Source organism: Ostrinia nubilalis, chromosome 24, assembly GCF_963855985.1.
Source record: "Ostrinia nubilalis chromosome 24, ilOstNubi1.1, whole genome shotgun sequence".
NCBI lineage: Eukaryota > Metazoa > Arthropoda > Insecta > Lepidoptera > Crambidae > Ostrinia > Ostrinia nubilalis.
In genome coordinates, this window is record NC_087111.1 from 9,742,553 (window position 1) to 9,767,925 (window position 25,373).

At 39.0% G+C, this 25,373-nt stretch overlaps 2 protein-coding genes and 1 long non-coding RNA gene across 3 annotated transcripts; all 3 read left to right on the top strand.

Moving 5' to 3' along the window:
- The first annotated feature begins 3,549 nt into the window (after window positions 1–3,549).
- Window positions 3,550–7,535, top strand: LOC135083771 (juvenile hormone esterase-like). Its single transcript, XM_063978513.1, has 6 exons — window positions 3,550–3,628; window positions 4,603–4,766; window positions 4,918–5,237; window positions 5,437–5,649; window positions 5,982–6,803; window positions 7,215–7,535. The coding sequence occupies exons 1-6, from the start codon at window positions 3,583–3,585 to the stop codon at window positions 7,378–7,380; spliced, it is 1,731 nt and encodes a 576-aa protein (XP_063834583.1). The 5' UTR covers window positions 3,550–3,582; the 3' UTR covers window positions 7,381–7,535.
- Window positions 7,536–14,950: 7,415 nt separating this feature from the next.
- Window positions 14,951–21,356, top strand: LOC135083770 (juvenile hormone esterase-like). Its single transcript, XM_063978512.1, has 6 exons — window positions 14,951–15,034; window positions 15,450–15,613; window positions 17,895–18,214; window positions 19,154–19,366; window positions 19,699–20,520; window positions 21,056–21,356. The coding sequence occupies exons 1-6, from the start codon at window positions 14,989–14,991 to the stop codon at window positions 21,219–21,221; spliced, it is 1,731 nt and encodes a 576-aa protein (XP_063834582.1). The 5' UTR covers window positions 14,951–14,988; the 3' UTR covers window positions 21,222–21,356.
- Window positions 21,357–21,469: 113 nt separating this feature from the next.
- LOC135083796 (uncharacterized) lies at window positions 21,470–22,104 on the top strand. Its single transcript, XR_010259701.1, has 2 exons — window positions 21,470–21,646; window positions 21,822–22,104. It is a non-coding gene; the product is annotated as an uncharacterized LOC135083796 (long non-coding RNA).
- The last annotated feature ends 3,269 nt before the right edge of the window (window positions 22,105–25,373 follow it).

The following is a 25,373-nucleotide window of genomic DNA, read 5'->3' on the forward strand; positions in this document are numbered from 1 at the left end:
ATATCTTGGAAACTAATGGACGAATCGAAATAATTCTTTCACGTGTATTTTTTATTTTTAACAGAGAATACAGAAAGCTAAAAAACTAAATTAGTAAACATTCTTCATTGTCAACTGTCAACCGATCGCTTCGAATGCTCCGATTAAAATAATATTTTCTGTGTTATTATTGTGCGTTCGAGCCCCTGGACTATATATTTCCCTTCAGTAAGTGGCAGGCCTGTCTTGTGCATAAGGACAGACTCCCCCGTGGCTGTTTTGAGCTGTGTTTTGATAATCTTCAGTCATCATCCAGTATTGACAGTATCCAAGGACGCCCTTTTTGACAACGTGGGTTGCCGTAAGCCAGCCAATAACCGGATGTAATCCAACGCATGCGCTACGGCAACCCGTCACCGTTTCCTCGGCGTGCGCTGTCCACGCATGCGCGGTTCTTCGCTGTTTAACTGCGCTGCTTAGCAACCAAGCCGACGACGTGACGTGTTGATAACAATGATGACATATGGGATGTTTAAATGTGCTGTGTTTTTATATTTTATTTTTTATGAGTTTTTGGAATCCTTTTTATTAGTTTAGCGTCATAATTACTCTATTTGTCTTGACGTGAATGTCGGCAAGTTCTTCAATCCCTGGCAGCGACGACGTACAACTGGTACAATGCCCTCATTGCCCACAGCCTCGGTTTTTGAAAGGTAACCGGGGCTTGAATATTAGAGATGAAACGGATAGTTGTTTGGCCGGATACCGGATACCGGATATCCGGCCAGCTGCTAGGCCGGATAGCCGGATATCCGGCGGCCGGATAGTTGGCCCATTGTCTCGTTTCATGTCGTGACGAGTTTAGCGCCGCACAGGTGCTTCGAACGCGATCAGTGGGTCTATTAGTACACTAAACTAGTCACACTTCGAAAATCGAATCAGTCCGAATAGAATGTCAGATTTTGCCACTTGTCTAGGGGGCAGATCAATTCGTGCGATTTCGGTTGCTATCGTGAGTGTGTGATTGAATAGCGAAAATTAAATTAGTTTACTTGCGTAATGCGCGTAATCTGACTGAACTGCATGCATCATGTCATCAAACCATCAGTGAAAAAAAGATCGTCTTTTTTATTTGGCAATATTTCGACATTAACAGATATTATTATTTACTACAGGGTGGCCCAGAAGAAAATTAACTTTTGAAAATTCAATGAAACGAAAACTGTACATTTTTGTAGAACTTTAACTATTGCAATTTAAAGGAAATTTAGTGCAATTTATTTTAAAATTTTCCTTTTTTTATAAATTTTATCGTACATGTGATTCCCTTGACATTTACAACATTCGGTCAACATACATCAAAATTTTGGAAAACTTTCCTTAGAGTTACCTCGAAATGGATTCAGGATGGATGAATGCTGCAGAGTTTTTGGTTTATTAGAGTATACTCTGCTCATAAGGTAACCCCGCAAAAAGAAGTCTGCTAGAATGAGATTAGCGCTTCTTAGAGGCAGTGAGATTTCATCCCTGCTTAATAGGTTTCGAGGTAATTCTAACGAACGCATTTCAAGATTTTGATGTATGTTGATCGAATGTTGTAAGCGTCAAGGAAATCTCCTGGGCGATGTAATTTAATAAAGGTAAATTTAAAAATAAATTGCATTAAATTTCCTTCAAAATGCAATAGTTAAAGTAGTATAATGTACAGTTTTCGTTTCCTTCAATTTTCAAAAGTGAATTTTCTTCTGGGCCACCCTGTATTTATGTATTCGTCATTAGAGTGAATAGCCCAGAAAAAGAAATTAGTTTTTTGAAAGGCTTTTTGAAGAATGGCTTTTTTGTAACTTTTTGGACTTTAAATAAAAGCCGTCATTATTATAAACCATTTTATTGATATTTACCTCAAAGATTAATGTATTTAATTTTATTAATAGGAAATTGTCGTAGTTTTTTAATATCCGGTATCCGGCCGGATAGTGAGTTACTATCCGGTATCCGGCCGGATAGTAAATTTAGGCCGGATATCCGGCCTACCGGATAGTTGCCGGATATCCGTTTCATCTCTATTGAATATACACATTGGCAGATGTCATAAATCCCCTCATGTTTCCTTACCAGCAGTTTCTCCAGCTCCACACCCGGCTAACCAACCTCTTTGGCAAACTCTCGGCAACCTAAAAAATTCACTTCCACTCTTGAAAAGAATCCCTAGTTCTGCACGGCCTTCAGTCGCTGTTGCTCTATCACATTGCATCGAGCATGTGATTAGAGTAAACACGACTGAGAGCTGGGCAGAACTCCTAACGTTTTCCTATAGAATCCTACATATAAATCAAAATAATAGCATGTCATTAACACAAAAAATAAAAGAAAACTGCCGTCTAAATCCCTCCGTTCATTCCATTGTTATTCCTCCCTCTCGGCCCCAAAATTCTAATAAATCCATGAAATTAATTGAATCAAAAGTTAGCGATGGTGATCTCCGTGGAGCCGCCAATCTTTTATTTAGCAACGATGTTGTCGCCGTCGACTGCCAGGAAACACTCAGTGCTCTTGAGGATAAGCACCCACCTCCAGCACCGAATCTCCTCCTGCCTCCGCCTCCTGATCCTACCGCTGCCCACATAATCTGCACATAATCCCTTTAATCTTCGGCGCAGTGCCGATCACTGACGTTTGTCAACAAAATGGTGCTTGACTCTTGAGACAGGCTAAATTACACCATATTGTTAATGACATTGAGCATACATTTTTTTAAATACCTTCGCGAAGTAAAACTTCTGTACGTAGTACTTATTATTATTCTGTGGTAAGACTCGCTTCCTCCATCGCTCTTCTCATTTGATCTTTTGTCCATGAGCCTTGGTTCGTTTTTCTTTTGTAATAAATGAACCATCTGTAAAAACAAATTAAATATTTCTGTGTGAGAATCATTCCACTTTGCCCCCTTGTAATTTTTTCCACTTTGCCTTTTTGATAATAATTACAGTTTTCAATTGATAACTAAGAAAGTATTAAAATTTGTTTAATCTACAAAATGTCAAAGGAATCTATGATAAACAGATATTAGATTTAAATAATAAAAATACCATCACTACTCACTTTTCACAATAATATCCAGCCTCCAAAATCCTTGAATTTCGCAAGAAACTCACTCGATCTACATCGCGCAGTCATGTAGCCTACTCGATGGCGCTAGCCGGACTGATTTTGGTCAATGACCTTGGTCGGCCCTGTGCTTGGCTTACGTGAAGCACGAGTGCCGTTGGGTGAGAGAGTGTTGGTAAAATCAAATTTTTCGCTTTGCCCACCCCTTCCACTATGCCCCCCTCTCCCTATTCATAAATTCAAAGTCCTAAAGGTTAAGAAAATCCTTATGAAAACATGAAACCATAAAGTAAACGATTATTTAAATAACAAGAGTGCGTGGACTTTACCTGCCTAGCTCGCACTTATTACGTGTCATGTAGGATATAAATTTAAGTTAATTTACACAATGTGATAATGAGCTCTCATCAAGAAACAGCTTTGTAAATATTATATGCACTGTATAAATTCCTTATAAATTGCCTGCTAAGGTTTATTATCTTACAGAATTTCAAGATGAGTGCCGCCAAACTATTATTAGTGGCACTAGTGTATTTTTCTGGTAAGTCTAAATTTTAATATATGTTACAGTCAAAACTCATAATCGGTCAAAACCACTTTTGACTGCAAAAATCAGTCAAAAGTGGTTTTGAACTTTTGATTGTTGCCCTTGGTCAATATAACTTTTGCTGATTTTTCCAGTCCATTCTTACTCCCTTAAAATGTATGAAACTTGTGTCTGTTTTCTTCTTCTACTAATAGATAATTTTATTGGCTATCGCATGATATAAAATATTTGCTTATTAGTGTTAAGTTAGAGTTACCCACGCTATCACTTGTTTTTGAAGGAAGAGGTGAAAACAAAAAATTAAAAACTTAAACCCTTGTAATTTCGTGAGAAATGGGTCAAGCCCCAAATATAAAGTATTTTCATCGATAAAATTGTCCTTAATATATTACGCCCTAAAGTTTGATCACTACATGCCCGGACACACTGACTATCAACGTACAGCCCAAACCACTGGAGGAACGGGTTAAAATTTGACATGCAAGTAGATGTTATGACGTAGGCTTAGCGGATGCTAAGAAAGGATTTTACGAAACTCCATCCCTATGGGGGTAAAACGGGATCCACGCGTATGAAGTAGTAAAGTTAACGAAACCCAACCTCTCGCCACCAGTGCAACTCCAGGATTTCTAGTAAAACCTTAAAACTTATTGAATTGCAGTACGAAAAGTTTAATTGTCAGAAATACGGTGCTCTTTTTCAATTTATGTTTTCTTCCATAGCAAACCGGTATCAAATCGTCCCTGAAAAATACAGTTTCCTTTTGCATCGTTTTTCGGCCAAACCAACGCGTGCAGCCTGCGTGCGCGATAACGATCACTGCGCGTGAAAAAGTTGTTCACACTGGCCGCCTTCGCATGCCAGAACGTATAATGCCGCCCTTTTAAAATTTGAACCTGGTTTGGCCGAACCTTAATTTTCAATTTAAGTGGAAAAGTGGCTTCAAATATTATTAATCTTTGTTACAGCGTGCCACGCCGCCATTCCGGATCTAACTGGTTGTGAAGTGGCCGCCAAGACCGAGCAGGGGTATGTGTGTGGGAGGATCAGAAACGCCACCAATGGGGCGAAATACGCCAGCTTCAGAGGAATGGAATATGGGACGCAGCCGCTAGGGGAACTCCGATTCAAGGTACTTATTTTTGGCTCATTTACCTGGGCCCCGATTGCGCTTATTTGTAATGTCTATAATTCATTTGCGTTTCATCGCCAGTCGCGCGCGACTCGCGCTCATTTTCATTCCAGCTGATGTGCAAACTAGGTAAAACTCGACTTTATTCCAGGAACTGCTACCACCTCCATCTTTTGACGGACTCTTCGACGCTACAGAGGCCGGTCCAATTTGTGCGCAAGTGGATGTTTTCTACACGCCAAATAACCTCGTGGCTCCTCTGTCCAGCGGCGAAGACTGCATCCGCATCAACGTCCATGTGCCGTACGACTACCTTCCCGCAATCAACGCAACCAGCAACTCAAGCAACCTCCTGCCAGTCCTGTTCTGGATCCACGGAGGATCGTTCTCATACGGCTCAGGGGACGCCGACGTGCACGGGCCTGAATATCTGATGACCAAAGACGTTATCTTGGTCACTATTAATTACAGGTTAGTAATGAATATTCAACAAGAATATCATCACTGCAAATAGCTCAAAATGAAATGTATTACAAAAATATATAGTAGCTACAATCAAGTGCGACTAAATACATATACTCATATATTGACGTCTGTCGATGCTAGAAAATTGATAAAAGATTCGACAACATTTCCAAACGCCGGTTCTTTAATTTTATTTCTATTTCAGACTTCACGTTTTCGGTTTCTTGAGCTTGGATAACGAGTACATACCTGGAAACAACGGGCTAAGGGACTGCATCACAGCTCTCAAATGGGTACAGAGTAACATCAGGAACTTCGGAGGAGACCCTGGCCAAGTGACGATAGCCGGGCAGAGTGCCGGAGGGGCCATGGCTAGTCTGCTGTCTATTTCACATGCCACGCAAGGACTCTTCCAACGGTAAGTTAAACCACAGAATAATAATGTAGTACTAGGTACAAAAAGTTTTCTTCGCGAAGGCATTTAAAAAATGTCTACGTGGTACACAATGTTGTCAACAATATGGTGTAATTTGATTCGAAACAGATAGAAAATAAAACTGTGCTGTAAGCTTGTAAGTAGGTATAAAATATTATTACAAAATAACAAAACTCATAATGTATACCTATCAATGAAAACATACAAGGCAATTAAATAATAGGCATGGCAATAAAAGGATATCGACTTCAAGTCGTTGTATTCTTTGTAATATTGATTCTTCAGCCCTATAAATTTAAATAATATATTTCCAGGGTGGTGGGATTGAGCGGAGAGGCCATTGCTAGCTTTTACAGTTATTCGCAAACCTACGCGAAACTCATCAATGCCATCTTCTTGCCTGCTGCTGGAATAAACCCGCTTCAAACGCCAAAGAAGATCTACGAGGACCTCGTGGCAGCTCCTCTAGAGAATTTACTGGCGGGCAATAAAGTCCTGCTGGACACGTTTGGTCTTGTGTCCTTTACTCCCGTTATTGAGAGTGCACAACCAAATTTCACGACTGTCATACCAGCATCACCAGAAGATCTCTTGAATGCTGGAGCTGGTAAAAACTACCCCATGTGGATCGGCTTCTGCAGTAATGAAGCCGCAGACTTCAAAACGAGATTGGAGGAGGTCAACATAGAAACCAAATTGAGGCTGCTGCCATCATTGACGTTACCACAGAACTTGTTGTTCTCAGCGAATGCACTGACGGTGCCGGTTCTGACGGTGAAGCAGCTAGCGGAATACTTCAATGTGACTTTTATTACTCTTGAGAAATTCTTAGTGGCAGCGACTGACTCGTATTACAAGTACCCAGGACAACGTCTAACTCTTAAGAGGTTGAGGGCGAACGCGTCGAACACTTATCTATCTGAGTTTTCGTACCCAGGAGAGAACAACATCAGCGTATTAAAAGACGCTTTGAACCAGACGTGGTCGGGAGCAGCTCACGTGGAAGACCTCACATATTTCTTCAGATTTAACCACTTCCTTGGACCGCAGCAGGAGGACGAGTTGGCGTCTACTAGCGAAGCTAACAAAATGAGAGCCAAGATGACTGGCATTATCACCAACTTCGTTATCAACGGGTAATTTGCAAATGTATTCTATTTTGTTGATAGTAAGATATTTATTTTTGTCTGCAAGAGAAAGCACGAATTTTCTTCATCAGCAAAAATAGGAGCAAAGTCAGAGATTAACGGGGATAAGGCCCTGTTTGCACCAAGACGGAGAGGAGCGTAGAAGTGTTTTGTATAACCAATCAGATTTTCTGGTTTCCTGAATAATGAAGTCTGATTGGTTATTCAAAACCCTTCTCCGATCCGCTCCGCTATGGTGGAAACCAGGCCTGTCTTTTTTTAACTCTCTTATCTCCTTCTTGCAAGATAATTTAGCAAAACTCTCAATTCCTTCAGTATAACATTTGAGTACTTCTCTTCTTCTTCTGTATTTTACACTGCTGTGGTGCATCTTCAAAATTATCATATTTTTTATTCCAGATCACCAGCTAGCTCCACCGACTGGCCGGCTACTGGTACGGACCTGAAGTTCCAGAACCTAGACTCGCCTGACCAGTTCAACTTCACCGATCCGACTCCTTACATGGAAGACAAGATCACCTACTTCTCCAACTTGTATAATGTCGGTGGTCTCGGATCTGTTTAAAGGCCAAAAATAATAAAGGCTACACATAATAAAGACTAAAAATAATAAAACCTTAAAATAAGTATTGAGACCTACTCCTAGCTCCAACGTGTTTTTGTTGGTGGTCTCGAATCTGTTTAAATGTGCATTAAAATAAATCAGAGAATGTTATTTAAGTGGTTTTTCATTATGGGCTTTGGATTAACCGCGGGGAGGTCTATTATTTTACTGGCTTCTGAAAAAGCTTCAGAAGCTTAGATACGCCGATTAGTACCAAATACGGGCGATTAGTATCTAGCTCATGGTTAGTACTATTAACTATCATCTTCAAATTGGTAGCCCAACATCCTGGGGGAAGGGGGGCACTAGACTTTGAGAATCTTATAATAATAAGCAAGAATATTATTATGCTGTAGTCAGTAACGGTAATCGAATTTAGTACTTGGAATGCCATTTGTGATTAGTTTTTAATCATGAAATTCAACAAACTACACTGGTCATCACAAAAATCGACCCTCCCGCGACAAGCACTTTCAAACGTATGCATCCCCACCTCCCACCAATATTACTATACTATATTACCATTTAAAAGCCTATAGTCCAGTCAATAAAGCATTATAGATGGAAAACTGTAGAACACAATTTCTGACCTCGGGACTTTATTTAGCCTAGTTAGGAGGTGAACATAGCAAAAGTCCCCGCCCTTAGCCCTTGAGCCGGCGGAGAGAGGGGGGTTTAAAGGTAACACTTTTTGGTTTTTCGCTTAATCCTCGGAAACTATGCGTCCTAGTGACATGGCTACTATCAACCAAATAAAGCTTATTTAATTTGCTACAGGCGAGACCGTCAAGTTTTTCTATATCTTGTATAGTTTTTTGCGGCATCTGCTCTAGAAGGTCTGTAAAATTGGAAATTTTATTTTTGTCTTATATATTTCTATCAGGAGAAAATCGACTAAATCAACATTGAGCAAACACTATAGACATGCGGGAGCATGTTAAGCCTAGTTCCAGGGAGGGGACTGCACCGTGCGTATATTTAGATGAACCAATTGTAGCCACTTTTGACTCCTCATCATTCAAAAACTACTGTGCATTAACTCTTCAAATTTGGCTCATATGTTGAGACTTGCAAGATATACATCAGCTTCAAATTTCATAAATATGCCTTAAACGGTTCTTTAGGTATTGACGTCCAAAAATCTACACGTCTGACCTATATACCAAATTCTAACCACTTCCAGATGACCTCGAAGGTTAAAATTTTGCATCCAGGAAGGTAGTTATGTAAATACAAAGGAACAAATAAAAAACCAGTAAATTTTAACATTTCACAGGTGATAGATAGATTTTAGTGTTCTAAATGTCGATTTTTGAACGTCAATACCTAAATAACCATTTGAGGTATACTTATGAAATTTAAAGCTGATGTATATCTTGCAAATCTCAATACATGAGCTAAATTTGAAGTGTTAATGCACAGTAGTTTTTGAATGATGAGGAGTCAAAAGTGGCTACAATTGGTTCGTCTAAATATACGCACGGTGCAGTCCCCTCCCTGGAACTAGGCTTAACATGCTCCCGCATGTCTATAGTGTTTGCTCAATGTTGATTTAGTCGATTTTCTCCTGATAGGAACATATAAGACAAAAATAAAATTTCCAATTTTACAGACCTTCTAGAGCAGATGCCGCAAAAACTATATAAGATATAGAAAAACTTGACGGTCTCGCCTGTAGCAAATTGAATAAGCTTTATTTGGTTCATAGTAGTCATTTCACTAGGACGCATAGTTTCCGAGGATTAAGCGAAAAACCGAAAAGTGGTACCTTTAAACCCCCCTCTCTCCGCCGGCTCAAGGGCTAAGGGCGGGGACTTTTGCTATGTTCACCTCCTAACTAGGCTAAATAAACTCCCGAGGTCAGAAATTGTGTTCCACGGATTTCTCTCTACACCGTCGTTAAGGCATTCATTGACTGGACTACTAGTTCTAAACTTCATTTCAATAAAGGAAAGGTTTTTACCCCAAAAATGTGTCTGTAGAAGAATCCAGAGTCACTTCTTCAAAAAATAGGTAGTTACGCTTGAGCAAACTTTTATGGATAAAAAACTGTTAAGTTGGGATTAATAGCTATCCATCTGTTAAAGAGGACACGTAAGATCATTATTTGGTTTTATAACCATAAAAATTGGTCTAATTGATCCCAGAGGTGAGCCCAAAGTGAGGTCTTTTTTCAAGTTTTTCAAGTCACATTTATTGTTTATGTTAATCGTTTATTAGGAAATTAAATGTGTTTTTCTTTAAGGATATTTATTGGGCTTTAAAATAACACCAATATTGTTGGGCCACCATGATTGTGTCAGTAGAAACGAGTTTTCCTGTAAAACGTAGGTGGGCCGATTTTTGTGATGACCAGTGTAGTTCAAACGTATTTAAAAAATTAAAAGAAGAAAAGGAAAATTTTCCTTCTTTCCCCACTGATCTACTAGACTGCTCAACTGCGAATAGTTGAGCAGTGGGGAATCTGTGTTCAGCACCTGGATGTCCTGTGAACTCCTGTGGCTACTGATCATGACGATGATGTGTGAGTTGTAAAATTTAAATTCTACCTATTCATGAATTCAAAGTACAGGTTATGAAAATCCTTAAAAATGATACTATAAAGTAAACGATTATTTAAATGACAAGAGTGCGTGGACTTTAACTGCCTAGTTCGCACTTATTGCGTGTCATGTAAGCTATAATACTGTATTGGATTGAAAAAGAGGCTGACAAAGGTGACTGAGTTTCTTTCGCCACTTCTTTCCAGCAGCAGCCCATTGTTGTCCAATTTCATTTTTATTTATTTGTATAGTAAGCACGCTCTCACCTCGTGTTTCTTTTTGAAACTATCCTTTAAGGCTATTTTATTATTTCCTACTTATTTTTTTTAAGAGCGAGCATTTTTATGGTTAGATGTTAATACCAATTTAACATATTAATTGTAATTAAATAAATTAACGTTTACTTTGTTACTTATTTTATGCAGGTAGAGAATAAACATTTATCTAAATTGCCTAAAATACGCGTGTAACAAATTAGGTTCCGCAGTTTTCCTTTGTCCCCGTCATGGGGACAAACATCATAGGGACAAAGGGAAAGGGGATAACGGGAAAACACGTTTTATTTTCTCCATACTAACCTATCCTACATTAATAACTAGCTGTTCCCGCGACTTCGTACGCATGAAAATAGTTTGAATAATAATAAATATAAAACAAAAAAGAAAAACAATTTTATGAATTTGTCTGCCTGTGACTTTAGGTTATTAAACCTTAACTTCGAACTCCTATGTTCTTCTGATTAATTTCGTTGAGGGTCCAATGACAGTTTAACTTTAACTTTCCACCGGGACAAACTTGACCTTCATTGGTTGGGTTTTTATGGCGGTCAAGCTGTACAGCTACATAAGTGCTGATCCTGGCTACACAGGAGTTGTAGCTGTGGAAACGAGAGGTGGGAATAGCCCCGTGCCTGCGACTTTCCCGTTTCAGCGTCATTTAAAAGACATTAAGTTTTAAGAACATAGGTTTAATTTAATAAGATGCTATTTATTAAAGATACAGTCTAAATCAACGTATGGAGAGGTAGTGTTTGTTTATTTGAGAAACTATTGGAACTACTGTAATGACTGAAAACTATATTTAGGTAATCAATAGAAAGCTACACCATTTAAGGTAAACGGCTACTAGTTCGTGATAGTACGTAAGTTCGTAAGTTTTTTTTCTAGCTCAAATAATAAGCAAATGGAATATAATTTATAAAAATTCTTCATTACTACAAAAACTCTATTATTTAAGCTATCTAAAAAACCAAGTACCAACATTGTGGCGCCAAAAATGAGAGCAATACGAAGCTTCAAACTCTCAGAGAGCCAAAAACATCCGTGCGGCTTGCAAAGGTCGCTCTCACCGTAAGGTTAGCGCTCCAACTTCTTAAGCTTATAAAAAGGCGAAGGAACGTCCATTTAAATAAAACTTGTAATAGTGGTTTCATGTGTTCCTTGACAATTGATTTGGCTTAGAAAAAAGTTATATGAAAACGTAGAATTCCTTTAAAATTGCGATTAATTGACTCACGAAATAGCGTACATATTATTTTTCGGGTGTCCCCTATTTCGTAACACTACCGATTCAAGGATATTATGGATAACATTTTGATGCTTGGTTTTTAAATAATGATTTATGATAATTTAAATGTAAATTATGAAACAAATAATGCATTTATTTAAGTTTCTCATGATCTAAATTCGGTATATGTTTCGTTCACTAGAATTTATATGACACGAGTTTGAAGTTCACATAAATGACCAATTTTAGGATAAATTAGCATAAGTAGTACCAGCATAATTTTGGTTTTATTTCGATTTGTTTTATTTATCTTTGTTTATTTGTATTGTATATGGGATAGATAATAGTTAATTGACACATTTTGACAATAATCCATGAATTTTACTTGGGGAATTTGGAATAATCAGTATCACGAAACAAGGAACCGTATTATTGTTACTTTTTTCCAAGTTCGTGATATATAAATGTATGGTGTTAGGTACTTTTATGACACATACCATCAAAGAAATCGACATATTTTTTAGTTTTTAATACCTACCTACCTAAGAAATTAATTAATTACTTACTTTTTATTATGAGTCATTGGCGTATCTGGGGCTATTTTCAAGGAGGGGGGGCTACCCTCACTTGAAACAGCTCCAGGGGTGGGATTATGGGAAGAAGGGGGGGGGGGTATTCCCCCCCCCTCCTCCTCATAATCCCACCCCTGGCATCTAATGGCTTGTGTTAATATTTTCACATACTTATCGTTACAAATAACAAATCAAATTTTTATAGGTACGAAGGGGGGGGGGTGGTAAGTTCCCCCCCCCCCACATTACTAATGGTCATATAAATATTTTCACATATCGCTAGAAATAACAAATCAAAATTTTATGGGTACGAAGGGAGGGGGGAAATGTAGGGGGGGGGGGTAAGTTTCCCTCCCCCCCCCTACATTTCTAATGGTTATATAAATATTTTCACATATTGTTAGAATTAACAAATCAGCTAGACTCACATTATTTCTTATGAATGTTTCAGGTAAGTAATATCGTCAATTTCACATAATTATTTTATTCTTAATTTATATTATCGTTTTTAAATTTATTAAACCCTTAATCATTATTAAAATATCCTAACTGGATGCATAAAACCTTATCCCGAAATAGGGGACATGAGTTCACGAACTTAGAAACAGAGCAAAATTTTGTCACGAAACAGGATCCAAACAAGAGGTCCGCAGAACAATTAATATAAAAAAAATTTCAAACTATATAACTATAAATTATGTATTAACTTACTGTCAAAAGACCAAAGTTTAGCATACAAAAGCTTTCATACGGATATCATGCTTGGTTATTTTTAAATAAAATGTTAAAGTCGTAAGAGCCTTAATATACCGAAGTAGGGGGCACTTACCTTAGTCCAGTCAATAAAGCATTATAGATGGAAATCCGTCGAACACAATTTCTGACTTCGGGACTTTATTTAGACTAGTTAGGAGGTGAACATAGCAAAAGTCCCCGCCCTTAGCCGTCGTTAAAGCATTCATTTACTGGACTAATTCCTATTATCTTCGTTCGTTTCAACTAAACGACGTTCACTGCTGGACAAAGGCCTCCCCCAAGGATTTTCATAACGGTCCTGCGCCGCTCGAAACGTTCAAAAACTAAAATTTTCATACATTTTTTAAACACACTCACAAGACCTGAGAGTGATAAACTCACACTCAGCCCACAGATCGTCGGTCCCTCTAGTGGGGGGCCTGCCCACACTAAGTTTTTCTCGGGTATTAAACTCTACAACCCGTAAATCCACGCGAGTGAAGCTTCGAACAAAATCGTTGAGATAAATGGGTGAAAGTCTATTATTTTTTATCTGCGAACTTAGTTATCTAATTAGTTACTTACGTAGCTTTTACTGACGTTATTAAGACAATACACGTGTCTACTTAAAAAAATTCACGCCGTAAAGTATGAATAACCATGACTCATAATATCACAGGCCGTCTGTTTTATATACAGTGTGTAAATCTATCTCTATAAAAGCGAAAGGTCACTGACTGACTCACTCACTTATCACGAAATCTCAGAAACTAAAGTCCGGTCGCCAAGCAGATAGAATTTCGTATTATTTATTGCTGTCGCGACTGTGCGACGGGCGGCCGCAGTGAGTGTGCGAGCGTGGCAGCAATATAATTACACGCAAGCGATAAGGATGGATAGCTTGGGTCATTGGACGAAATTCCATCTTGTACTTTACAAGTGCTAGGAGTCTCAAATTTTTCATGGGGGTTCGTTTTAGAACGTACCAACGAGGTGAGCAGCTAGCTCGATCGGCTTGTGTACATAATAAAACCTGCCAAGTCCGAGTTGGATTATAACTTATATGCTTGTGTTATGGGTGCTAGCTTAACGGATATACTACTTAAATACTTTTTAAATACATACATATTATACATAGTAACACCCAGACCTGTCACAGAAAGTAAAATTCATCATTTCATTTTCTGCCCGGCCGGGAATCGAACCCGGGTCCTCTCGGCATAGTAGTCCGTTCTGAACCACTACACCAAACGGCCGACTGAATAGGAATAAGGTCAAGTGATTAGGACAAGTAGTTCAGCCCCTACAACTGAACTGAACATATAACCCCCCCAATAATTCACAGAGCCGGTTTGCCCTGCGTCTAATTATTAACGTGTAATTATTTATAATATCTGTTTATTAAGCACTAACTTACATAATAAGTATGGATACCTAAAACACAGGCAAACATTTTTGCTTAGTTTAGGTATACTACCTTAATTAACATATTGTTACTAACCAAATAATTTCATAGTCCCATTTAAGTTTCTTGTATTTAGGCTAAGTTTTTATTCAATAAATTTATCTTATCTTATCTTATCTTATCTTATGTCTAATCCGCAGCGCGCGCCTACCTACAACATTTATAATGCCATCTTCCCACATTAAACGTCTCATGGCCTCCATTCCCGAACCTTGCTGCCTCGTCGGTCATCAGTTCTGCGTGCCATGTGCACTGCCCATTGCAACTTCAGCTTGCTAATCCGTCGGACTATGTCAGCGGATTTTGTTCGTTTACGGATCTCCTCATTTCCGATTCGTTCTTGTTAAGAAGCACTTACCTCCGTATTCACAAACATTACTATGAGCTCTCAAAGTGCGCGTGGACACACGGTGTGACACACGAACTAATCACAGAGCTCTATTCAACGCTGCGCGTTAGATTTGCTGCTTTACCAAAGCAAGCATCGTTTGTGAATACTAGCATAGCCATGGAGAGCCACGCTGTCCAGCGAGCTCTTTTAAGTACAGAGAAAATAACTGGCAAAAAAAATATTAAAATCCCACTGAACAGCCTATATTTATACATTTTGGTTAATTACTCCTTTTTTAAAGATCATTTGCATAATGTGATAATGAGCTCTCATTAGAAAACAGCTTTGCAAATATATTCACTGAATAAATTCTTTATAAATTGCCCGATAAGGTTTATTCTCTTACAGAATTTCAAGATGAGTGCAGCCAAACTATTATTAGTGGGACTGGTGTATTTTTCTGGTAAGATTATAATATAAATTTAACGAAACCCAACCTCATGGCCACCAGTGCAACTCCAGGATTTCCAGTAGAATTCCCGTGCGAAAGGTTTAATTATCAGAACTGCGGTGCTCTTTTCCAATCTATCCTTTCTTCCAAAGTTCCAAGTTTCAAGTAGACCGCTATCACATCATCCAGCTACGGACGACGGACTGTGAGAAGTACAAAGTTCACAATTCCCTGAAAAATAGAGTTGAAAGCCTGCGTACGCGATGGCGATCACTGCGCGTGAAAAAGTTGTTCACACTGGCCGCATTCGCATTCTACAACCAGAATAAAAAAAATCCGCCCTTTTAAAATCTTGATCTGGTTTGGCTGAACCTTAACTTTCATTGTAAGTGGAAAAGTGGCTTCAAATATTTAATCTTTGTTACAGCGTGCCAAGCCGCCATTCCGGATCTAACTGGTTGTGAAGTGGCCGCCAAGACCGAGCAGGGGTATGTGTGTGGGAGGATCCGAAACGCCACCAATGGGGCGAAATACGCCAGCTTCAGAGGAATGGAATATGGGACGCAGCCGCTAGGGGAACTCCGATTCAAGGTACCTATTTTGGCTTAACTGATCCCTGATGGTGATGGTTTACCCTGTAATAAAATGCTGTTAGATAGAGCATAATATCAAATTATTGTATGTATAAATATGTTACTTATTAGGGTTCCGTACCTCAAAAGGAAAAAACGGAACCCTTACAGGATCACTTTGTTGTCCGTCTGTCTGTCTGTCAAGACCCTTTATCTCAAGAACGCGTGGACGTGGACTTTAAGCTGTGAAAATATCAAACTTCTAAACCAAGCCAATCAAAAGATACAGCCGATTATGTCGATATTTTCAACAAATTTTCGACACTCGCAAAGGAATCAAAACCTACAGGATACTTTCCGTAAACTCAGAATCTTGAAATTTGGCATGAAGCATTGTCATATAATGCAAATATAGGAAAAATTGCGAAAATCACATTTTTTTAGTTATATAATATAATAAAATTATTTTAATAAAATGAAACTTACTACCTTATTTCTCACGAACGAATAAAGGTATCAAATTGAAATTTATACCAAATACCTAGGTCTATTGTTCCTTTAAGCAGTGAAAAAATCAAACTTCTAAGTTAACGCGATCAAAAGATACAGCAGTTTATACCGACACCTTAGACGAATTTCCGTCACACGCTAGGGAAACCTACAAGGTACTTCCCGTGAACTCAGAATCTTGAAATTCGGCACGAAGCAACGTTATACAGGGTGGAATTTTGTAATGCCACCTGGAGGGAAAGTACCTACTCTTAATACTGTAGATAGAAAATTTTACTCAAAGGAAACATTCCTTTATTTTTGAAAAGAAATAGAACTGCATTCAAAGATTTCCGAATTCCGATTTCCTTTCCCTGTATAGTACAGATAAAGGAAAAATTGCGAAAATGATAAATTTGAAGTTACATAAAATATTAAAATATTATTTTTGCTTACATGACATAAAATATTTTTTTAATAATTATAAACTTACTACCTACCCTTTTTCACAATATGAACGCGTAGAGATATTAAAGTTGAAATTCATATCAAACACTTCTTAAATCTAATTGCCTCTTGTGAAGCTGTGAAAAATTCTAAATCAACGCAAAAATTCAAAACGCTGAGGTAGGTACCTAAATAATCATACCGCATATTTTGAAATTCGCCACTACTCGCAACGGAATCAAAACTTAAAGACTAGGTACTTCCCGCTGAGATTGAATCTTGAATTTTGGTATGAAACAATAGCTTAAAGTAACCTAACAGAAAAACCCGAAACCTTTTAAAATTTTTAGGCACAGTAACTAGTTAAACCAAAAAAAAGACCAACACAATCGTCATTCAATCTAAATATTTTGGTGAATGTAATTCTGTATATAACCTAAATGCGTCCTAACTGCTGTGTTATACTTAGTACTTATAAATATATTCAAAGACATTAATTGTAATTTCCTATTGTTGTCGATGATTATCAGACAGCTTGCTTCCTACTGGCGAAGCGGGACGGAGTAATACAATTATAGATAACGTTTTTTCGAACTTTAATGTTCAATTTGATACAATTCACACCTTTTTCAGTCACCATTTACAGATTTGGTTCAAATTTAAGACATAATTAGTTATTTTCAATCAGATTTCTGAATGATGACTATATAATGTTGTAAATAAATAACTTTAATAAAAGAACTTTTACAAGGTAGGTACTGGCCTACTATTTTAGTTATTATAAAATAAAAAATATTAACTATGTTGACTCTCACGAAATTACCATAACTATGATTGTTCCAAACTGAACGGTTTGCGCGAGAGTCACTTCCAAAGTATTAAAATGTGTCCCCTCTCTGTAAGTTCCAAAATAAGATAATATTAAAACTAAAAAAAATATAATATGATGTGCATTACGCATTACCATAAGGTCGCGGGAGGTACCTGGATGCAAGCGGCGCAGGACCGGTCTTTGTGGAAATCCTTGGGGGAGGCCTTTGTCCAGCAGTGGACGTCTTTCGGCTGAAACGAACGAACGAACGCATTACCATGCAATTGGTTTGAACGATATCTAGTAAGTAATTTGATTGAATACGTCATAAATTGTAAACCGCTACGTTTGTACGGCGGAACCCTCGGTGTGCGAGTCCGACTCGCACTTGGCCGGTTTTTTTTTATGCTCTGCAGTCTAAACAGTTTCGTTCGTTCGTTCATTTCAGCCAAATGATGTCCACTGCTTGACAAAGGCCTCCCCCAAGTTTTCCACAATGAACGGTCCTGCGCAAAATAATTTCACGGAAAGTTAAAAATTCTACTTTTTTCAGGAACTGCTACCACCTCCATCTTTTGACGGACTCTTCAACGCCACAGAAGCCGGTCCGATTTGTGCCCAAGTGGATGTTATCTACACGCCAAATAACCTCGTGGCTCCTCTGTCCAGCGGCGAAGACTGCATCCGCATCAACATCCATGTGCCGTACGACTACCTTCCCGCAATCAACGCAACCAGCAACTCAAGCAACCTCCTGCCAGTCCTGTTCTGGATCCACGGAGGATCGTTCTCTTACGGCTCAGGGGACGCCGACCTGCACGGGCCTGAATATCTGATGACCAAAGACGTTATCTTGGTCACTATCAATTACCGGTTAGTTTAAATATACTCAACATCAAATAAACCGCACCTTCCGCGACGCGAACTTTAACGATTTTCTTCTGACACAATCATGGTGCCCCAACAATATTGGTGTTATTTGAAAGCCCAATAAATATCCTTAAAGAATAACACATTTAATTTCTTAATAAATGATTAACATATACCATAAATGTGACTTGAAAAAATACCTCACTTTGAGCCCACCTATGGGATCAATTAGACCAATTTTTATGGTTATAAAACCAAATAATGATTTCACGTGTCCTCTTTAACAGATGGATAGCGATTAATCCCAACTTAACAGTTTTATAGCCATAAAAGTTGGCTCTAGCGTAACTACCTATTTTTTGAAGAAGTGACTCTGGATCCTTCTAAAGACACATTTATGGGGTAAAAACCTTTCCTTTAATGAAATGACGGTTAGCACTAGGCTTTTAAATGATGCCAATATTAGTGGGACGTGGGGATGCATACGTTTGAAAATGCTTGTCGCGGGAGGTGCGATTTATTTGATGTCGAGTGTATATAAAACTTAATTAAAGGTGACTTGTCAGTCAGTCGACTGACTGACATAGTGATCTATCAACGCACAGCCCAAACCACTGGACGGATCAGGCTGAAATTTGGCATGCAGGTAGATGTTATGACGTAAGCATCCGCTAAGAAAGGATTTTATGAAACTCCACCCCTAAGGGGGTAAAACGGGATCCACGCGTACGTAGTTGCGGGCGGCCGCTAGTAATGAGTATTCCTGTTAATACTGCAAATAGCTAAACATAAAAATATATTACACCAAAACATAGTACCAATCAAGTGCAAACATAGCTACTCAATATAGATTGACGTCGGTCGATGCTGAAAAATTGATAAAAATATTCGACAACATTTCCAAACGCCGCGCCGGTTCTTTTAATTTTGTTTCTATTTCAGACTTCACGTTTTCGGTTTCTTGAGTTTGGATAATAAGTACATACCTGGAAACAACGGGCTAAGGGATTGCATCACAGCTCTCAAATGGGTGCAGAGTAACATCAGGAACTTCGGAGGGGACCCTGCCCAAGTGACGATAGCCGGGCAGAGTGCCGGAGGGGCCATGGCTAGTCTGCTGTCTATTTCAAATGCCACACAAGGACTCTTCCAACGGTAAGTTAAACCACAGAATGATAATGTAGGTACAGAAAGTTTTCTTCGCGGAGGCATTTAAAAAAATCTAGAAACTCGATGTTGTCAACAATATTATCATGGTGTAATTTGATACGAAACAGACAGAAAATAAAACTGTGCTGTAACCTAATAAAGAAATAAAATACAAAACGCATTTTTAAGTATACATGTACATTATCAATGAAAAGATACAAGGTAAATAAATAATAGGCATGGCAATAAAAGGATATCGACTCGCAAGTCGTTGTATTCTTTGTAGACGATACAATATTGATTCTTCAGCTCTATAAATTTAAATAATATATTTCCAGGGTGGTGGGATTGAGCGGAGAGGCCATTGCTAGCTTTTACAGTTATTCGCAAACCTACGCGAAACTCATCAATGCCATCTTCTTGCCTGCTGCTGGAATAAACCCGCTTCAAACGCCAAAGAAGATCTACGAGGACCTCGTGGCGGCTCCCCTAGAGAATTTACTGGCGGGCAATAAAGTCCTGCTGGACACGTTTGGTCTTGTGTCCTTTACTCCCGTTATTGAGAGTGCACAACCAAATTTCACGACTGTCATACCAGCATCACCAGAAGATCTCTTGAATGCTGGAGCTGGTAAAAACTACCCCATGTGGATCGGCTTCTGCAACAATGAAGCCGCAGACTTCAAAACGAGATTGGAGGAGGTTAACATAGAAACCAAATTGAGGCTGCTGCCCTCATTGACGTTACCACAGAACTTGTTGTTCTCAGCGAATGCACTGACGGTGCCGGTTCTGACGGTGAAGCAGCTAGCGGAATACTTCAATGTGACTTTTATTACTCTTGAGAAATTTTTAGTGGCAGCGACTGACTCGTATTACAAGTACCCAGGACAACGTCTAACTCTTAAGAGGTTGAGGGTGAATGCATCAAACACTTACCTGTCTGAGTTTTCCTACCCAGGAGAGAACAACATCAGCGTATTAAAGGACGCTTTCAATCAGACTTGGTCGGGAGCAGCTCACATAGAAGACCTTCCATATTTCTTCAGATTTAATCATTTCGTTGGACCGCAGCAGGAGAACGAGTTGGCGCCTACTAGCCAAGATAACAAAATGAGAGCCAAGATGACTGAACTCATCACCAACTTCGTTATCAACGGGTAATTTGCGATTGAATACTATTTATTTGTCTATTTTATTGATATGAGATATTGCTTTTTGTCAACAGTTTTATTCTTCAGTAGAAATAGAATCAAAGTAAGTTATTTTCGGGGGTCTTTTTATCAGTCACTCTTAAATCCCTCGCTGCGTTCAGAATTTAGCAGTCCTCTTTTTTTAGTAAATAAGATTTATTAGCTTATTCAAGATAATATTTTAAGCTCATCCTCTCTTCGTCTTCATGCCTTTACTCCGCTACATCTTACTGGTACATCATCAAATCGTTTCAGCCTTTTAATGACTTCCACTGCTGGACAAAGGCCTCCCCCAAGGGTTTCCACAACGACCTGTCCTGCGCCACCCGTATCCAGGCACCTCCATCGACCTTCACCAAATCGTCGGTCTACCTAGTGGGGCGAGGCCGAGGGCCGAGCCCGAGGTCACCACTCGAGAACTTTTCTGCCCCATAGACCATCAGCTTTACGAGCTATGTGTATCGTAAAATTCAAAGTGTTATTATTATCTTTTTTATTCCAGAGCACCAGCTAACTCCTCCGACTGGCCGGCTAGTGGTACGGACCTGAAGTTCCAGAACCTAGACTCGCCTGACCAGTTCAATTTCACAGACCCGACTCCCTACATGAACGACAAGCTCCTCTACTTCTCCAAATTGTATAATGTCGGTGGTCTCGGATCTGTATAAAGGCCAAAAATTATAAAGGCTAAAAATAATAAAGGCTTCAAATAAAAATTGAGACCTCTCCAACGTGTTTTCTATTGGTGGTCTCGAATCTGTTTGAATGTTAACGTGTATTAAAATAAATCAGAGAATGTTTTTTATGTGTTTTTTATTATCTGCCTTGGATTGACCATGTTTAAGTCTATTTTACATCAAAAGAAAGAAATATTTACTACGTCACGTACTTACTTGGCTCTGTGCACGATTACAGCGCCAACTAGCGTCCATAACTTTGTGGGCTCTGTCACATTGACATTTAGGTCGTATATTTGTGAAAAAATATCGAAATGAAAAAATAACAAATATTTTCAACTAATAAATTGTTGTGATACCACGATTTGGGTGGAAAAAAGGTTTTGAAATAATTTTGGTCATTCAAATCAAATGAGGTAAGTCCAAAAAGTGTGTTTAATTTTGATTGTGTCAGGGTTTGTTTACTTTATTTATAGTTGTAGTTTTACAGTAAAACAAAAAGAAAAAGCTACTTTAACGGTTTCATTATATAACAGTAAATATATTTAAATGTTCCTGTATCACTAGTAATAAATTAAATATCGTTTTCAGATCGAAATGAGTATTGTTTTGAAGACCGGGTTTGTGAGTTTTACAATATCAAATTCCAACCACAAACCGTATTTAAAGGAAAGTTGTTGGTATTGGCTGGACAAGTCCGAGATGTAGAAGAATTAAGAACAAAACAAGGGCAGAGTTCAATAATTCACGCTCTCATCATAAGGCAAACATCTGTGCACAACAACTACTGTGACTCATTTTTGTACTACCACGTTGTATAGTCTAGTTATTTCCAAATTGTAAACGGCTATTAAACCAGCCCTATCGAAAAACAGTCCACTCTTTTATTTAAGTTCCCAGTAGGACCCTATTCATGCGATTAATTAATGATATTAAAATGTATTATGTAGAATCGCTTTGCCATTGACAGATACATCTGATGACAGAGCTTACATTATTTCTACTTTTGACCACCATGAGCGCTGCGATCGATTATGTTACCCCCACCTAGTACTTCGCACCCAGCTAATAAGATATAATACGTAGTTCGTAGTTACAACTTAAAACTAGTGATATTAATAATAAGCAAGAAGATTAAATGATGTCAATAAGTCAAGAGATAGTGTTAAGTTGATGTCAGTAATAGTAATCGAATTTGTTGGTACCTATGCCAAATGTGTAATGCAAAATAAATAAAATTATAATAAAAAAAACTTTTTTAAAAACAAGCTTTATCCTGAAATGCAGTTGTAGGTACTAAAACGAAAAAAATAATTGTATGCTTGGTTCAAAGAATTTCAAAAGCTTGTATCGCGCATGGAATTTATTCCTCTTTTTTTGTGTTTGCGCTACAAGCTTTCGAAATTCTTTGAACCAAGCATACAATTATTTTTTTCGTTTTAGTACCTACAACTGCATTTCAGGATAAAGCTTGTTTTTAAAAAAGTTTTTTTTATTATAATTTTAGGTAGCGCATTTTCTTACATAACTTTTCAATTCCTATCATTGGAGGTCCGAAAATATTTCTCATACAATTTGATACCATAATGATCATTCTTCATAAAAATTTTAAAACCTACATATTTAAAAACATAATCATTGATATTCATAATATCACTAATCATACACTTAGTTTTTACTAATATTTGTTTTCATATATTTTTATATACTAATGATCGAAACTCATAATCATTCGAATAAATAACTATAATATTCATAAATGTGATGTATCCTAATATTTGTTTTCATAAATTACACATAAGTGTATTTATCCATATTATTGAAAATCATGATGTCTATATTCGTATTAAATCGTATTTTAACATTAAATTAATTTGAAATGGTCCAAAACAGGCAATATTTTGTGCCACAAAACTAACGTGACAGAAACGTATCGCTGCAAAACCGACTCCACGTAGTCTTGTCTGCCCTACCCCTAGAGTGTAATTTAAAAGCCGGAGGCGCGGAGGGAGGGCAGCCCTCGCCCGCTGTAACGAGGCTCAGGCGCCCGGGTGAGCTGGAGCGGCTGAGGCTGGTCGCCGAGGCGCCGAAGGCGCCGATGGCGATCCAAAAAGCCGAAGCTGCGGAAGCAAGCGTGGGTGCCTGAGCCTCGTTACGCAAGGGCGGAAGGGCTGCACATCCCGCAGCGCCGGAGACGAGGAGATACCAATGCATGCTGCATGCTTGCTTTCATGCTGCATGCTCTGCATGCTTATCTACTATATTAAATTATATATAATTTTTTAAAGATACGAGTATGTCTGTTATAAAGTAAATTATTCTGAACAACAATATTATGAGTTGAAGTATGTTCTTAGTAACAACATTATTAATTAAAACAATATGATCAATGAATGTTATGAAGAAAAAAGATCTGAAAATAAAAATTATGTATTTTAAATGGTTCTTGGTAGTAACAGTATTGATAAAAAAATTATGATTACTAACTGTTATGAGCTCCGATGGTAGTAATAAAAATGTATGAATAAAAAAAGTATGAAAAATAAAATTATGAAGAGAGATTATTATGAACACAAATCGGTAGTAAGACAAAGAATAGGATTTAGAATTTTATGTGAGCCAATATAGAACCATAATTTTATTTTACACTTTTTAGTTGTATCTCAATCTCTGGGTCATTATTTAGCACTAAAGTGCTCGAGAAGTCGAATCCAACGAACCCAAACTCGATAAGATTCCGCCGTTTCGTTTAGGAGTTCTATGTCCACCTCCTGACTCCATCATCAGGACCCTGGACATCATCTAGCACCCATTCTTTTTTCATTGTACGTCAATGACATCTCCAAATATCCGAATACGGATTTAGCCCTCTTTGCGGACGACACCGCACTCTACAAGTCCAGACGTAATCGGAATTACGTCATCTTGGCGCTCCAACGCGCAGTCACACAATTAGGCGAATGGTACAGGAAGTGGCGTATCGAGGTAAATCCCGAAAAAAGTGCAGCAGTGTACTTTTCTAGGGCTTTGTCTGCGAAACGTCCTCCGGTTCGCACTCGTCCTAATGTCCCCACCCATCTCACCTTATTTGACCAAACTATTCCTTGGAAGAGTGAGGCCAAGTACTTAGGTGTCACCCTCGACCAGAGATTATCGTTCGCTCCGCACCTCAGACGCGTATTGAGCCGTGCGAACCACTACACCCACCAACTCTACCACCTAGTTGGAAGGAAAAGTAAACTGTCACTTAGAAATAAGTTGACAATTTACAAAACCTGCATTCGTCCAGTGTTGACTTACGCCGTATGGTGTTTGCTCACACTTCCTGCACAGTCCTCAAGAAATTCCAGACCCTCCAAAACAAATTCTTACGCCGAGCCGCGGATGCACCGTGGTTCGTGCGTAACACGAATCTCCATAGAGATTTCGAGATGTCATCGATTGATCATTTTATGAAAGAAGCCTCTCGTCGCTACTTTGATAAAGCGATCAACCACAAGAACCCTCTTATCGTTAGCGCCGCTACGTACACACCCCAGAAAGATGTCGCTGCCCAATACCGACGACCTAGGCATGTCCTAGACGACCCGGACGATCCTATTACCGAATTTCTGAACACAGACATCACTGCCTTAAGCACGCCAACTACTCCACAACACAGTAGCTCGTTACACCGTACTCGCCGGCGAGTACGAGGCCCTGCATTTCATTTCGGACGGTACAGACTTGTACCGGGCCGGTTCTCCCCAATCCGTCCCCCGGACACGGCCTGAGCCGAGGTCCGAGCCTACCGTGGCGCCCTCAGGCCGCGTCTGTAGTCCCCCTCTATCGGGCCCACTAGAGTGAGCCCACCGTAGGCTGGACTTTGGTCCAACACCGCGGTGGGCAACCCTTTAGTTGGGTTCGCCACTGATCGGGCGCCTTATGCGCTCGATACGGCCCGATCGCGAACGTCGGTCTGCGACCGACGCGTACGAGCCTGGGCTTCGCTTGGCGAAGCCCACACTCGGCCTCGTCGGCACGCGCTCCGACGATCGCCAAACGGCTAGAGTACATTTTGTACTCGCCACTCTGCCCGGTTAAGCTGGAAAAGCTCTTCAAGCTACCAGCACAACGTAGATGTACGACTCCATCTAGACCGGA

Excerpts from the sequence above, each read along its gene's own strand:
- LOC135083771 (XM_063978513.1), top strand. The coding sequence starts at position 3,583 with ATGAGTGCCGCCAAACTATTATTAGTGGCACTAGTGTATTTTTCTG. Across the intron at positions 4,767-4,917 it reads TAGGGGAACTCCGATTCAAG|GAACTGCTACCACCTCCATC; the intron begins GTACTTATTTTT and ends ACTTTATTCCAG. Across the intron at positions 6,804-7,214 it reads ACCAACTTCGTTATCAACGG|ATCACCAGCTAGCTCCACCG; the intron begins GTAATTTGCAAA and ends TTTTTATTCCAG.
- LOC135083770 (XM_063978512.1), top strand. The coding sequence starts at position 14,989 with ATGAGTGCAGCCAAACTATTATTAGTGGGACTGGTGTATTTTTCTG. Across the intron at positions 18,215-19,153 it reads TTGGTCACTATCAATTACCG|ACTTCACGTTTTCGGTTTCT; the intron begins GTTAGTTTAAAT and ends TTTCTATTTCAG. Across the intron at positions 20,521-21,055 it reads ACCAACTTCGTTATCAACGG|AGCACCAGCTAACTCCTCCG; the intron begins GTAATTTGCGAT and ends TTTTTATTCCAG.